The sequence below is a fragment of the Candoia aspera genome, chromosome 3, assembly GCF_035149785.1.
Source record: "Candoia aspera isolate rCanAsp1 chromosome 3, rCanAsp1.hap2, whole genome shotgun sequence".
In the NCBI taxonomy this organism is placed as follows: Eukaryota; Metazoa; Chordata; class Lepidosauria; order Squamata; family Boidae; genus Candoia; species Candoia aspera.
In genome coordinates, this window is record NC_086155.1 from 70574514 (window position 1) to 70591778 (window position 17265).

At 35.9% G+C, this 17265-nt stretch overlaps 1 protein-coding gene across 1 annotated transcript in view; it reads left to right on the forward strand.

The window, feature by feature from the left end:
• The window catches only part of LEPR (leptin receptor), a 55375-nt gene that overhangs the window by 35688 nt on the left and 2422 nt on the right, over positions 1-17265 (forward strand). Inside the window, exons 13-17 of the mRNA XM_063299856.1 lie at positions 465-681; positions 2713-2895; positions 6704-6808; positions 11667-11769; positions 12247-12322. Of these exons, the coding sequence (XP_063155926.1) occupies positions 465-681; positions 2713-2895; positions 6704-6808; positions 11667-11769; positions 12247-12322 (684 nt within the window). The remainder of the gene's footprint in view (positions 1-464; positions 682-2712; positions 2896-6703; positions 6809-11666; positions 11770-12246; positions 12323-17265) is intronic.

The following is a 17265-nucleotide window of genomic DNA, read 5'->3' on the forward strand; positions in this document are numbered from 1 at the left end:
TGAGATCTTGAAGATACATTGGCTGTTGCAGGGAGGAGAGAAAGTTCTCTTGTACAAGCACAAATCTGTTCCCATGCCACTGGATTTCACCCAATGCCTTAAACAAAAACAGTCTGTCAGTCTAAACTAACAAGTGTTTCCAATGAGAATTCTTAGAAATATGGAACCAGAAAAGTTAGTTTACTAAACTAGAAATCCATCTAATTGCTTTCAAACTTTAAAAACCTTCAGTGCACTTTGGAAAAATCAGTTTAAAACACAATCTTGATTGCTTAGCAAATTAATTTAATTTCTGACCTAATTTACTATATAAGGCAATGAAAGTGAATCTCCTTAGTATTTGTAGGAAAAATATATTTGATTATAAAATGAATAAAATACCTGTCCCTATATTATTAAAAAAATCTGAAATTTAGCCTCAACCCCAAACCAAAATATCTAATATATATGTATTTTTTTTACAGCCATTGATGAAGAACCTTTCTTTATGCAGTGTTCTAGACTATGTGGTAGAGCATAATACTTCAGAAAACATTACTTGGTCTGACTATGTAGAAAATGACGCTACTTATACTTTTTCATGGTCAGAAGATAGACATTCTGTTAAAATTCTAGCCATCAACTCAATTGGAACTTCCTCTGTGAATTTTATTTTAACTCTGTCACAACAAATAAGCACAGGTAAGAGTAACTCTTTTGGATAATTGCTCCCCCACAACCATTTAAATGTATTACTTTTAAATAAAGAAGGTATTTAGCTAAGAACCATATGTGTCCTTTGGGTGGTAAGTAGAAGCCACAGTCCAAAATTAGATACAAGAGTGTCCACAGGGGGCATCAGTACATTAAAATGGTGGGTGCAACTGGGTGATTAACGTTGTGCCCCTTTTTACCAAGCATGGATTTGATTGCCGAGTTGCACCTACCATTTTGATATGGTTGACAATAGTGGATGGGGCCAAGGCAAGGAACTACGTTTGATTTACAAAACTGCATTCCCTTTACCTTTATATTTAATGAACACTAAATATTCTTGACTATGTTGTTGTTTATTCGTTTAGTCGCTTCTGACTCTTCGTGACTTCATGGACCAGCCCACGCCAGAGCTTCCTGTTGGTCGTCAACACCCCCAGCTCCCCCAGGGACGAGTCCGTCACCTCTAGAATATCATCCATCCATCTTGCCCTTGGTCGGCCCCTCTTCCTTTTGCCTTCCACTCTCCCTAGCATCAGCATCTTCTCCAAGGTGTCCTGTCTTCTCATTATGTGGCCAAAGTATTTCAATTTTGCCTTTAATATCATTCCCTCAAGTGAGCAGTCTGGCTTTATTTCCTGGAGTATGGACTGGTTTGATCTTCTTGCAGTCCAAGGCACTCTCAGAATTTTCCTCCAACACCACAGTTCAAAAGCATCTATCTTCCTCCTCTCAGCCTTCCTTATGGTCCAGCTCTCGCAGCCATATGTTACTACAGGGAACACCATTGCTTTAACTATGCGGGCCTTTGTTGTCAGTGTGATGTCTCTGCTCTTAACTATTTTATCGAGATTTGTCATTGCTCTTCTCCCAAGGATTAAGCGTCTTCTGATTTCCTGACTGCAGTCAGCATCCGCAGTAATCTTCGCACCTAGAAATACAAAGTCTTTCACTGCTTCGACATTTTCTCCCTCTGTTTGCCAGTTATCAATCAAGCTGGTTGCCATAATCTTGGTTTTTTTGAGGTTTAGCTGCAAGCCAGCTTTTGCACTTTCTTCTTTCACCTTCATCATAAGGCTCCTCAGTTCCTCTTTGCTTTCAGCCATCAAAGTGGTATCATCTGCATATCTGAGATTGTTAATGTTTCTTCCAGCGATTTTAACTCCAGCCTTGGATTCCTCAAGCCCAGCATGTCGCATGAAGTGTTCTGCGTACAAGTTGAATAGGTAGGGCGAGAGTATACAGCCCTGCCGTACTCCTTTCCCAATCTTAAACCAGTCCGTTGTTCCATGGTCTGTTCTTACTGTTGCTACTTGGTCGTTATACAGATTCTTCAGGAGGCAGACAAGATGACTTGGTATCCCCATACCGCTAAGAACTTGCCACAATTTGTGATGGTCCACACAGTCAAAGGCTTTAGAATAGTCAATAAAACAGTAATAGATGTTTTTCTGAAACTCCCTGGCTTTTTCCATTATCCATCGGATATTGGCAATTTGGTCCCTAGTTCCTCTGCCTTTTCTAAACCCAGCTTGTACATCTGGGAATTCTCGCTCCATGAATTGCTGAAGTCTACCTTGCAGGATCTTGAGCATTACCTTACTGGCATGTGAAATGAGTGCTACTGTTCGATAGTTTGAACATTGTTGACTATAATTAGGCTATAATTATGTTTTTAATACCCATTCCATTACAAAAATTAATGAAGTACAACTTTTTGGACATGTGGCCTGGGAGACTAAAATTGTGTTTGCTGATCTAAATTTGATAATGCTTTATCCAAAATAGATTTACCTGTATTGCTTATTTCTACAAATAAACTTGTTTCTACAAATAATTTGCAATCTAGTAATATTATTCCTTTCTTTCCTTATGAAGTTTACAATATTTCTAATCTACAAAGTAAAATGAAGTAATTTTGTATTTTCTTCTTTAAGAGGTTGGATGAATTCTCTTTCAACTTTTATGCAATTTTCTATCCAATTACCAATTTTTTGTTTGTTGGTTGGTTTGACCTAGTAAACATTGTGCAGTCTCTGAATATCTACCCAATGAACAGCAGCTGTGTAATAATGTCCTGGACACTTTTACCTATGGATTATGTTGTTACATCCTTTGTAATTGAATGGACCAATCTAAATGGAGAAGAACAAATTAAATGGATAACAGTTCCTTCCAATGTCAGGAGGCATCATATATTTGGTGAGTCTGAATACGAAAGCATATACAGTACTTCTGTTTCTCTTGTGCTACAACACTACTTAAGTTGGAAAAAAAATAAACTGGACATGAGATAAAACATAGAAAGATAAGGAATTTTGAGTGTATAAAATGATTTACATGAAAACCAATGAAGAATGACAATTCCTTAAAAAATCATATTAACAGGATTCAAAATAGGTTGTGTAATATATGAGCAAACTACCGTAATCTACATTAACATTATTTTCCCCTTCCTTTCTAAATTCCTAAATGTCATAAGCATACAACATGGATGGTCAGACAATGAAAGGAAATAATAAAATATATCTATTTTTATCTATCTAAATATATAATCTATATTTCACAGGAAGAATCTTTCAGTAAAATGTTTTTCAAAATGTGCAGTATATTATTCTAAAAGAATAGTACTTTTTTCTTTTCTTTTTTTTATAAGAATTTTATTAAGTTTAAGCAAAGATAAAAACTACAGAAAAACAAAAAACTACAAAGAAAAAAACTAAAGAAGTGTAGAACCACAAGAGAAATTTTCAAAATTACAAAAAGAGGTGACTTCTGACTTTTAACAGTAAGGATATACAATTTTCCATAATTGATCTCTTACTCTATATTAAACCAAAATCACATTATTTCTATAAATCATTCCATTGGCACATTATAAAAATCACTAAATATAATTGCTCCCTCCCCTTATATTAAAAGAAATATATACTATATCTATATCCATATCTATATCTATACCTATATCTATATATCTCCTAATCAACTTCCCCCACAAAGACAACATTTATTTATTTCCTTCCTACTACTATTCTATACATTACTGTCTACTATAATAAAGATCAAACTAAAAATCATATGAATTGTCTGCTGTTATATTTGATAATACATTTTTAACAATCTTAATCATATTAAACCCAAACCCAAACATTTTTTTAATTATACCTTAATAATCTTAATCCAAATCGCTGAAGATAAATGAAATCAGACAAACCCTAAAAGCAATCCAGATAAATATTCTTAAACCTTATCCCACTTCAAAATAAACAGGAGCATTTACATATCCCCACAATATGCAGAGAGCTTTTTTCTTAAAAAAACAAACAGCCCAACTGCACCACTCAAAAACTCCGAGTTCTCTTCACGAAACCTCCCATGCATAATAACTCCTTCTTTTCCATGGCATTCCATCAGAAAATCAGTTTCACTTATGGCTTGCAACTCGGTCTCTCCCTTTAATATCTCCAACTCGACTATCGGATCTTCATCCAGCACTTCAACAGAAGCCCTGATCTCACTCTTAGAAGAGACATTTCAGTCACTGCTAAATTTCTCAGTTTACGACATCCCCAACCAGATGACACATTTTAGACCTCATATTTTCCACAGTGTCCTGAATGCCTTGCATAAAAACTTGACAGGAATAAAAAAGAATCTGTTTAAAATCTGGGTGCAAGTCAGAGAAAGTCTGTTTAAACTCCTCCATGTCTCAAGCAGTAGATTATGGCACCCTCTAGGAGCTTAACCAGTGAAAGTCGAAGATATGAAAGAATTCCAGAATGTGTTTACACAAGCAAAAGTGAGATATGCAGACAGGGAAAGAAGCAGAAAACTGAAATTTCAAAAGAGCCAATTCAACATGTAGGAAAATGCTAATATCTTCAAATTTAGTACAAAAATAATAATAGGGAGACAATTATTTACTCTCAATCCTCCTTAATATTTGGATGGAAAACAAAGTCCAAAACTTAAGAATTTTAAAGAAATTAATCCCCAAAATAATGATAAGCACTAAGAGAACCCGCTTTTCCTTGCTGTAGAAAGCCTCTCTTAGGGTACACGAACTATAAATTGAGTGATTTAGAAATGGGGTGGCAGGTCTTAGTGTCCCTTTAAGCCTACAGCATGGCTTGGAAACGGTGACGTCCCAGCCTCCCACGAACACTGTTTGTGATCTGGCTGCAAGCAGCCATCTGGAGGACAGATGGGGTGATTCCAGCAGTTTTCCTTTTTCCAAAAAAACACTCCTGGGCTTCAGGAAAAACCTGCCTGAGCCTGAAAAAACTACCACATCCTCAGTTCTGCTCACTGAGCCCACAGGCACAGCTGCTCAGTCCTCCATGTCCCCACTGGAATTCAGTACTTTCTTCTTTAAGTAGAAGGAACTGAACGGACTGAAAAACAACACTTATTTATGCTGTTGTGAACATCATTTACAGACATAAAATTAAGTGTCAGGTCCAGTGTTTGTTTTATGCTATAAATTTAATATAATTGTATTTATTTTTAAAAACTATAAACTGCCTCACTCCAGAGGCTCTAGGCAGTTATAATCTGTTATAATCTACAGATTAGATTATAATAGATTATTATAATTATGCAATAAAGTACAAGATAAGCCATATTAATAACAATAACAATATCATCGTGTAGACTACATCTGTTAATCTTCAGAGGCCGTCCAAAATAGGCAGGTTTTAACTGTCCTCTAAAAGGTTGAAAGAAAGGGGGCCATTCTTGCCTGGGGCAGATAAACTGCTCCACAGGAGGGGAACAGCCACTGAGAAAGTTCATCTTTGTGCCGCCTCGCATAATACCTTCTGATTGGAAGAGACTTTCAGCGGGTGCTTTCTGTTTACTCCAGTTGGGTGGGCAGAATTTACCTGGGACAGGCAGTCTCTGAAGCTTTAAGCAAATCGAGCTTCTCAGACCTTCTTAGTAAGGCTGCAGAAATGTCTGTAGCTGACGATTTACAGACATCAGAAACCCAGTACTGATGAACAGAACAAGCAAACAAAAGTGCAAAAAGAGGCTTTGAATATAGAAGCCTGCGGCGAGAAGAAGAAATAAGAAAGTACACCAGTTCTGGAGTGTCCTTATTTCATTTCCTTGCATTTAAATCACTAAGAAGGAAACAGTTTAAAGAAAAAAAAAACTAAAGGAAGATGCAGAAATGGTGTACTGTTCACATGCTTTTTGCTTTGTGAACGTGGAAGAATATAGGATGAACCTGTTCCTGTGCTGGTAGATATCCCTGCATCCATCTGTAGGAAAGCTCTGCTAAAGCATGAAATTAAGTTTGCCAACTTGTCTTTGACATAATATATCTTAAGAAAGGGTGGGTACCTCCGCTCAGGTTAGGGAACCCAACTTGTTCTCCAAACAAATTGGAGAGCCACTGGAGGCCTTATGATGGTATGGTAGCATCATGGAAAGGGATTGGCTGCCTGCCTGCCTGCCTGCCTTCTGTTTGCATTTTTAAAGTGTGTGAATGTGTGCAAGAGGCCTCTTAAAACACTCTAAAAACAGCCCAATTGGACCACATGTTGGATTTTAAGGATGGAAATACAAAATGTGATTTGTCTCTAAAAGCCTCTACACGTATGCTGACCTTGATGTTTGAAGAGAAAGAAAAAAATATATTGCTGAAAATCTGCTGTTTCCACTGAATTTTCTTTGGCAGCATGATCTTGCAATGCTGAGGAACCACAAATAAGGGGTGAGGCAGCTGCAGGTTGCCTCAACTTAAATTGTGGGAGATGTAAGAATATGAGTATTGTTATATGTAGTAACTTTTTATTCTTTTATGATTTTAAGCAGCTATTCTTAGCTCTCCATGTCAAAGCAATAGAATATAGGAAGGTGCCAGTTTTCCAAACCTGTTAAGCCTCAGATTGCTGTGCTTGACTTTCTGTAGCTGTGAGGTTCAGTCTCTTCTCTGAATCTGACGGACTGGAAATTGCTCACACGTGCTGGTATTTGTAAATTAAACTTTATTGTTTTATTCCAGATAACTTCATTCTCATTGAGAAATACAGATTTAGTTTATATCCAGTCATTAATGAAGGAGTGACAAAACCTGCAATAACAGAAGGATTTTCCAAAGGTGAATTTAGTAAAATATTATCTTAGATAGAACTTCTTAAATAGTAATGAGAATATAGATAATACATTGGAGATGCTTCATAACATCAATGAATGCATTTTAAAAATATTTTTGTAGACTTTTAACACAGTATGTTTATATTCCAGTTATGGTAGTAGAGAGAGTGTAAAAGCTGCTTAGAAAATACAAATGGTTTAAAAGGGATTATGTTATTAATGATTTTGCTGCAGCTCAGGCTACAAAGGATCATGCATGTGACAAACATGCACATGTGGGAACAGGTCAAGTATTTATCATGCAAGTTGCTTATCTATCATGTCTGACATACTGTCATACTTCCTCCAACTCACAAGATGGCAGCCATAGACACAGCTAAGATTGTTGGGTGTTAAAGCAGCCAAAAACATATTAGTAAGTCTACTGTATTGGACTGCATTCTCCACCTTGTCCCCATCTGAAGAAAGATACATCACCAGGCAGCAACAAAAGAAAATATATTAATCATACTGTATGTATGATTCATGGCTTAAATCCCCACAGGAAAATGCCTTTTTCTTCCATGCCTTTTTTTTTTAATTAAAAAGGGAGTGGCTAATTGTACTTAGTGTTTCAAATACCACAAGAAGAAATATAGTGAGCCTGATATTGGCTATTAAATATAGAACATAACAGGAAACAGACTTCCTTCAGTACTCTAAGATGCAATTCATATGGAAATTTGAATTCATTCACGGACAGTAAGTATTCCCTGACTATTTTGATTAAACTGAAGCTGAAATGCTGTTCCTTCAGTCTACTCTTCACAATTGCCTAGTTGAATGCATATCTTCTCTGAGAAGATGGGACCAAAATAGGATTTAAGTAGTTCTGCCTTTTCTTTGTTATCTGTTCTGCCCTCCTCAATGAGCAGCTGGTATATTGATCGTTTTCTTTGTTACTCTGAACATCTCTAAATAGGCCCTTTTGCTAGCCTCAGTACATTCTGGTCTGTTTTTTTCCTGACATCTCTCTACAAATCTAGGCTATGTGTGCACTGTTCCTTGGTAATATGTCTCCCATTCTACCTCTTATATGTGCCTTTTCTTATTTTCAGATTTTTCACTAAACTTTATGTGCAGCCACACTGGCATCTTCTGTTCCCTTCCTTTTTATTTCTTCATTGCAATTATTTACAATTGTTCTTTTAGAATCTCAGTTTTCAGGAATTTCCATTCATCTTTGCAACCTTTTCCCATTAGTTTCTACTACTGTGGAGTCGTATATATAATTAAGAGTTTTTACATTCTTGAAGTCTAAGATAATGTGTTTTACCACACTACATTTCCTGCCCCCAGGCCAATATTCTCATTTTTTTTTACTTTATATACTAAGTATTCCATATTAGTTAGGAACAAGATGAGGAATGCTAATTCTGTTGTGGCTTTCTCTATTCTCTGAAGAAAAATATTGATCAAGCTGATTCCTGAGTGTCTCCTCCCCCCCCCCCATGGTTGATAGTAGATCCTCAAAATAATTATGGTTTTATTCCTTTTTCCATTTATTTTAACCCATATATTTCAGTATTGCAATCAAGTTAACTTCACTGAATTTCTGTGGCAATGTGGGTATTTCATGTTAATATGATCACAAAAAAATAATACCAAAAAATTGGAAGGATATTCATTCTCCATCAGTTATACAGTGTTAATGCTAATGGGAAGTATAAAAAAGGATGCTTAGTGAAGTGATACAGTGAAAGAGGATGTGAATGAGAAAAAGTGCATATAAGAGAATGACAGGCAAAAAATGAGGATGATAGAAATATAGTATATAGAGAAAAAGAGTGGTAAAGAATGTAGTCAATGAGAGCAAGGAATGGTTAAGATCAAAAGGGACAGAGAAAAACAAAGTAATTTTGGTGGCAATTTAAAAATTGTCTTGGAAGTGAAAAGAGTTAAAGAGTCTCCAGCAAAGTAAATGGAATTAAAAGTGGTTAGATGCTTTGGGATGAAACTAACGAGAGGGAATGCTAGGAGTATTTTAGAGATCTATGTGGAAATGATAATTAGGTATCAAAAATGGAATTAAAACAAATGCCATAAATGTAGTATCCAAGAAAAAAATGATGAAAAGGAAATTATAAATGTGGTGAGAATGTTGACAAATAATGAGGCTAATAATGTTAAAAAGTAAGTTAAGGTGTGGATATGGTTTTCTTATGATATGGCTGTGTGACTTATTTAATGTGTGTGAAGACTGTAATCTGTGCATAATGATTGCATTATTGTTTTCCTATACAAAAGGAAAGGTATCTGGAATATATTTAAAAACTACTGAGGTACTGATCTGTTAAATGTGCCTGGGAAAGTGTTTAACTGAATTCTGATTGAAAGAGTGAGAGTGTGATAATAGGCAAAATGTGGGAAGTACAGTGCAGCTTTATACTGAGCAGGGGCTCTGCAGATCAGATTTTTGCTCTTCAGCAGGTCATTGAAAAATGTATGAAGATGAGATAGTTTATTTTCAGGTTTGCTGATTTAGAGGAACTATATGAGAAAGTGAATTGGCTTCAGTAATGAAATGTTTTGTGTGAATATGGAGCTGACAGTTGCTGAATATGTTAAGAACAGTATATGGTGGAACTAAAGCATGCATGAGAATAAATGGAATGTTTATGCTTGTGACATTAGAAGTGTATTGGTTGTTGTAAAAGTACACCTCAGGACTAATCATAGCTCTCCAGCCACTTAACTCCTTACTCAGTACCTGACTTGGTAGAAAATACTCAAAAATGACTTGGCTAGTTTAGACTCTTTATGGCAGACTGGAATGAAGCCTGAAACTGTTGAAACACCACCGTTGATTAACCGGTTACAGACAAGGAAATCAGAGGCTTTTAATATATATCTGTGTTCCAGGGTTTAGATTCTAGAGTTTTTCCTTTCATCCTTCAACAGTTAATGAATCCTTGACCGGTCTTCTGATGGCCTTGGGAGGTAGCTGAGGTATGTTTATATAACAGTTCTCTCTAATGTGGGAGAAAACTGTTAGTTCTCACCCCACCAGTCTCAATTCATATAGTTGGGAATGTGAATGTCCATGCATTTTTCTATGTAGATGATATGTTGTTGCTCAGAACCCAAGGATCCTGCAGCCATGTTAGATAAATTGTATGATGCAACAAGGAGTATGGATCTGAAAATTAAAATATCAGAGACCAGGACAGTAGTATTTAACAGGAAAAATCAATTAAATAATTGAAAGTTATACATACATGGAGAAAAACTAGAGTAGGTTGATGAATTTGTATACTTGGTAGAATTTGTACTAACAATGGGAAAATAGATGGAGAAATTTTTCAGACATGACAATTCTAGTAGAAAATTAGTGTGCGGTCTGTTTTGAGTAATGAATATTTGTCAGAAGAAAACGGTTATGTAAACGATGCTTCTGCCCACTTTGTTATATGGAAATGAGAGTTTGGTAAGAGAAGAAATTGAATAAGCTGAATGCAGGAGTAAGACGCATGTGTTAAAAAATAGAAGAGATGATAATGAATGAATGTGGATTGAATACGAAAGTGAATGATTAGTATAAAAGAAATATGTTGAGGCAGTTTCGTGATATAAAGAGCATGATTGAGGATTTAATTACAGAACAAATATGGAAGAAGGTTGAATTGAGAGGAAAGAGAAACCCAAGAAAATCAGGGTTGTATGTAAGATACTCAAAATAAGCGAGGTGCTAAGTTCAAAGGACAAAAGGCAATGTATGGAGTGATGTATGGAAGTGACAGAAACAAGAATGGTTTGCAAGGATAGAAATGTGTGGAGAAATACAGTGAAGTAGTGGAAGCTAGATTTAACTATCTTTTCTTACCTCATGCCTTTTGGCTTTTTGTTTTTTATTCATGTTCTGTGCTTAGAATAACATTGCCTATCTTGACAGTGAATAGCATTTGTTTGTTTGTTTATTTGATTTATAGAGCCACCCATCTCAGCAGTGTGATGTGTATGCATGTATGTGCAAATTATTACCTTTTAGTTCTAAACAATTCTATTAGACTGTCATGAAATATGGCTTCAGTCTTAATTTTAGGTTTCTGTTTGTTTGTTTGTTTGTTTGTTTCAACTATTTGTACTGCAAATGATTTCTCAACCAATGCAAAAACATTTGAGAAGGATTTCTTATTCTTCTTTCTTATTCTGGATTCAGCCAAACCTTCGTAGCAGCTAAAAGCATAGTAATAATTTGATATTTTGAGTATGGGAATGTTTCTATTTCACATACCATTTTGCCAAGTACAATGGGATGTGATTGCTATTTACAATAGCAGGGCAGGAGTATAGTCATTTTCATACTTCTGTTGGAGTATTTCATGCCTTTTAGTGCTATTTAATGCTATTTCTTTTTGAGTACTCATACATAGAATTGGGATGCATGGCTAACTTACCCAACCAATGTAACTATATATCCAATCTTAACTATATATCCAGTCTTATTTAAATATTTTTTTAAAAACATTAATTCAAGTAGATCAAGATTTAACTTTGAGAAGATAAAGATGCTCAAGGTTGAAAGCCTTTTAATTTTATTCTCTCTTAATTATGTTTGAGGCCTGGTGAATTTGGTGGGACTTTCTAGCACTGTACATAGAATATCACTTGAAAAATATAACTTACAGTATGTGCAAAGATATCTGTATTTATTCAATAATAAGAATACTATATATATATAGTATTCAGGTTTGATTTTAGGAGACTTTGCTAGGCATATTGTGCTAGAATAATCCTCACCCAATATTTTATTTAATGGCACTGAAATAATATCTTGCATGTGTATTTTGATTGTGATGGTAATAACTTTTAAAAATAAATTATTTTTTCAGATGGGATTGAAAAGCAGCATGATGTGAACTTCTATGTGATTCTACCCTTAATGATTTCATGCTCATTTTTGCTGCTTGGAGCACTGTTGATTTTGCAGCAGAGGTAAAGTTTTCCTTTATAGTGATTTGCTGAATCTGTTCATAGTGGGAGAACATTGCATAATCTGTATGAACATCCTCTTGAATGGAAGAAGAGAGAATAAACTAAATTTAAAAATTAAATTAGGGACTATTTTCAGATTGTTAGAGTTTGCATTGTAGTGTTTTTTGCAGCAACCAAGAAGCTGTAATATTCTTCTGATCATTCTTTTGTTAGATTTACTGTATATCCCAAGTTTCTGTTAAAGACAGTATACATAGAACTGTATATTTCAGTTTTTCATGCAACAACTACCCTGTAGCAAAGACAGAGCTGAGAGAGAGTGACTGGTCCAAAATCATGCAGTATGCCTCCATACTGTAGCTGAGGGTGGCCTTGAACCAGGGTTTCCCAGGTCCTAGTCCGCAGCCTTAGCCACCACACCAAATTTGCTTTTGTTCACCCTTTGAACCAAATCAATTCCTTATCTGAATTTTTCAGAATGAAGAAATTGTTGTGGGTTGATGTTCCAAACCCAAAGAATTGTTCCTGGGCACAAGGAGTTAATTTCCAAAAGGTATGGAATTCCATTCTAGTGCATTTCATTGTTTTATGTCTTTTATTTACAGTATTTGGAAACTGAGGCCAATTATTAACATTAAATTGCCAATGGGTTTTCAGGTACATTGACAAAGATAAATCCACCTCAGTAGGTATCCATTCATACATAAGTAAACATGTATGTCCTAAAAAAATCCTTCCAAGTTTTTTAAAAATTATTATTAAAGAAGACAAGCTCCAGTGCTCAAAATAACACATATGCTGTATGGAGATTTCATGTTCTGTTAGAACAATATGCAGCAAGCATTCAACATTTCTATTGGAACCATGGATCTTCAACCATTAGGGCAGAAGAATCTGCCTTAATGTTGTTTAAGAAAACTGGTGTGATGGTCCCAGTACCCAGTTCTCGCAGAGCAGGGCATAACATCTACAAAGCATTGTGAATGGATATAATCCACCTATCCACATTTCATTCCTCTCTGTACATCTTTGGTGCATTTCTTGGTGATTCTTACATGGCACAGATGGCAGTTTTATGATGTTTACCATTATATACTTTGTGAATGAAACTATAAAAATTGAATTACATATCCTAATAGGTACATAGAAAACACTGGGGAATATGATTTTTTAAAATTTATACATTATTTTCAGCTTTCATTTCCATTAAAACTTTACTTTCTCATCTTTATTGTTAATTTTATTTCATCTCATTTAAACAGAGAATGGACATTCTTTGAAGTCTAATCTTGGTCACTGCCCGCTGAACCATTGTGCCAGCTCCCAGACTTCCTATACAAGTTGTTAGAAGAATTATCTGTTTGAATTCAGAAGACAGAATTACTTACCTATCATTTTATTGTCTGCTGACTTTGTTCATACATAATAGTGTTGGAAATAATTTTGTTCAAAGGTTATACTAATGGTATATCATTCTAAGAACACTATTTTCCAGCAGGGACAGGTTTTGTTGTGTAAGAGGAACACTTGAGGATTCAAGGACAGTGGGTACTATGTTGTATTCACTAGTACATTCAGTTGCCCTGGAGAACTCTGATTAAGTAACCTAAGCCAAAGAATATTCTGTTTTTGTACATAACTGGATATTCCCAGTGCCTGATTTGGAATGACAGATATAGAGTGCCATGTCCTTAAAACCAGTAACATCAAGGGATCTTTAACTCTACACCTTTTCCTAAACTATTTTTGTTTTTTAAATGAGCAGGCACTTTGAGATGCTTATTATGGAGCATGTTTTTCACTTAGTGCATCATACGCTGAGTCTCTGTAAGTAATCAGTTCAGGATAGCCACATATATGTACCTAAGACACACTCAGTGTAGGTGCCTCACTGAGTTTTTCCTGGTTCATCCAGTCTCTCAATTTCACATCCGCTCTACCAGTTCGAAAGCTGCTCTGGATTTCCACATTCTTAGAATGTCAGCAGGGTTGGAGAAATTAGCTGATTGTTTTCTTGTGGGAGGAAACTCTTGGTTCACCCCTCCTTCGGATTCCTGACAGAAATGAGTTATAAAGGGAGGAATGTGACTTGATAGTTTTGCAGCTCCTGACAAAGAAAGAAAGATGACATTGACAAGAGATTAATCAGATTTCTGCTCCAGCCCAAATGGAACGTTTCTGCAAAGCACTGGAGGACTGCAGCAGCTCAGGCAGGGCCGTATTTGTGCTTCCTATCAGCAGAAGAGAAGACAGTTATGCCTACAAATTGCTTCAGAGGGCTTGGGAGGTGAAAACGGTGATGATTTGGATGTGCCCTTAGTTGAATTGAGCCAAGAAGAGGGAATAGCATAGTAAATGTTTTAAAAGAGAGAATGAAAATTATTGTCCGGAAAAATAACCCTATTTAGTTTATTTTAAAGAATGTATAAATGGCCTTCTGAAATTCCTCCTGTATTTGTGACCAGAGAAAGTGGGAGAATCATTTTATCAGATTTCCAAAATAAAAGAAATTCTGTCATAATGTCATTGGGTGTCAAAATAACTATGTTTGCAGCATGGTACCATTGGGTGTCTTTCAGAAGGTCATGAACTTTGCACCATTTCAGATTATTGTTGGTGGAAGCTACCACAAAAAGTTATGAATTACATTCATGCTGACTATTACAAAGTGGCTTTTCCCCCTAAAATGATTAGGTAAGGGGGCAGAGACAAAAAGACTGAGATAGCTGCTCTAGTTGGTAGAAACTATTCCAGAGTTACAGTCAGAGAATGGGAAACAGGAAGTTCAATAGCATAGAACTGCTGCATAAAATTTTATAAAAATGCACTCTAGTTCCACATGCTAATGGCATCTGTTATATTCTGTGAATTTTCAGTCTTAATGTAATGAAAACTTTGACAACTCAAATATATTTAAAAGCTTATTTAGAAGGTACAAACATATTCTGTGAGACAATGGCGTTCATTACTGTCCAATTTCATGCTAAACACAATATATACAAGGGCCATGTACTTGTTTTGCTGTGACTATTCTACTCCATTTAAAGTCATACTCAAATTATTTTTGAAATGAAAATTATGAACATTCTGAAAGATTTATTGATTTCTGAATATTTTTAGTTTTTATTTAGTCTAATTCCAGTTATTTTATCTTCTGTTTTAGCTTGTCTGCTTCATTAGAATGTTATATAAAAAGGAAATGTTAACAAATTAACAGAGAGTGACATATAAAATGAGCATGATTTTCCTTGTCCCAATTTCTAATTTGTTCAGGGCACTTGGAAAATAGCTGTAGATTTTGAAGTAGCTTCCTAAAAATATGAAAGAAATATGAATAAACTATATCAAAAGACAAGTATTCTTCCTAATTTAGGTGCAATGTCTATTTGCAGATGATCAATAGAAACTCAAACTCAATAGAACTCTTTGTCCATTCTCACTTTTTGGCAAGCTTGGCAAACACAAGCAGGCAGTGCACCAGAATTATAGGGAGTAGGAAATCTATCCCCATTTTTAAGGAAAGATTAACACAAAAACAAAATCCTGTTGACCCCCTCTGAACTCATGCTGTCTGCTGGTGGCCTTGTACTAGAAAGACATACAAAAACCTAGTCTGGATCCTCTTCCAAATTATAAAAAATGCTGCACAAACAAGAACAACAGAAACAATTCCTTGATAAATACTTAACAGACCAAGATAGGGAATGGTTTCTGGAATTCTCTCCAACACCTTTAGCAGCAGTGGCCATAGGAGGCATTTGTTTGTGTTCTGTGTAATAAAGTATTGTGTGTGTGTTTGTGTATGTGCACTTTCTTCCTGGAAACTAATAAGGATATGTGCACACCACTGGTGTCTGCAAGGGGAGTCAGACTGATAGAAGCAGTTTTTCAAACTATTTTCTGTGGAACCCTAAGCTCTGGGACTTGACAGGGTTCTGTGAGAAATTTCAAGTACTAAAAGAAAAAGATCACTCAAACACAATCAATTTTCTATCATAAGAGCTTTGCTTCTTGATTAGAGATTCCAGGAATTTGTTTAGAAAGAAATTACAGGTTCTGTGGCCTGAAAAAGTTTGAAAATCCTCCACCAGAGCATCTCTGATTGGTCATGCCTGAAGCCTCTTCAGACCTATAGCAAAGAGTTTTCCTCCTCACATGGCTGCCTGTTTCATGGGCTGACAGCTTATAGAGTTAGGAAGTTCCTCCTAATGTCTACCCTAAACCCACTTCCACTGATTCTCATCCCTTTGGAGCAGTAGGGAATAACTCCACTCCTTCCTCTGTGTGACAACTCAAATATTTGAAGACTGCTTTAATCTCCACTCATCAGCTGTACAGGCCAAACATATCCAGATTGTCTAACAATTCCTCATAAAGCTTGATTTCCAGATCCCTCACCACCTCGGTAGCCTTTCTGTGAATTTAATTTGTCACTGTCCTTTTTGAACTGTGCTGCCCAGAGCTTGACATAGCATTCAAGTGGAGTATCTCTATGTGAATATGTGTGCACTGGGAAGCAAGGGGCAGGCCACATACACTCGGTTCTGCATCATATCACCAAAGGGAGGACCTTGGAGTGAAGGGCTGGCCAATATTCTGACCTGCTGTCCAACTGCCTTTCAGAGTGGGATTCATTGGGAGAATTTTTTCTGGAATCCTTTTCTCCACTACTCTCAGTCTGATACAACCAACTTTCCAACTCATTCTTTTGCTAAATCCCCCCTGCTGCAGATTTGGTCTCATTCTGTTCTGTTTACAAAGAATTATCCTGTTAATGGACACACGAAGTCCAGGAGTAAAAAGGGCTTTTCTATTTTCTTGGTATTTATTGCCCTGTGTATATTTGCATGTGTAATACACACACACACACATGCTGTATGTATGCATGTGTGTATATATATATATATATATCAGCCATATACATAGAATGTTACAGATACTTTTGGTTGCTTCTCTTGCAAATATATTTCAGTTTCCACAGGAAGTCAGTCAATTATTAATAGCATATATCTAAGTGATTCCATTTTTCATTCTCCTATTATCCTGCAGATGAATTTAAATTAAATTATTTAACTATTTTATAATTAAAGCATTATATTTTGTCGGCTAATAATCTCTCTAACACACTAGGTTTTCATGAATTCTCTTCATTCTCTCCAACTCAACGGAATATTGGGAAGAAATTCTGTAAAAGGGCCCAGCGTTGTATCCGTCTGTCCGTCCCTCTGTCAGTAGGATAACTCTGAAAGCAGCACAGAATGGGATTTAAATATGTCTTAATTTATTTGTGCAAGTAGTTACACTTAGGAAAAAAATCCCTCTTCAATGTTGTTTTAATAAAATGCTGTATGCTTATGACTCAGCCACATTAGCTGTGGGCTTCTCAGAGAATCTCTTAGAGAATACAGTCTTTCTGAAGGTCTGCCATTGTATAGGCCCTTTTCTCCCATTTCAACTGTCATCATCAGATGTTTGTTAATCCTCCCCTTCTCTCTC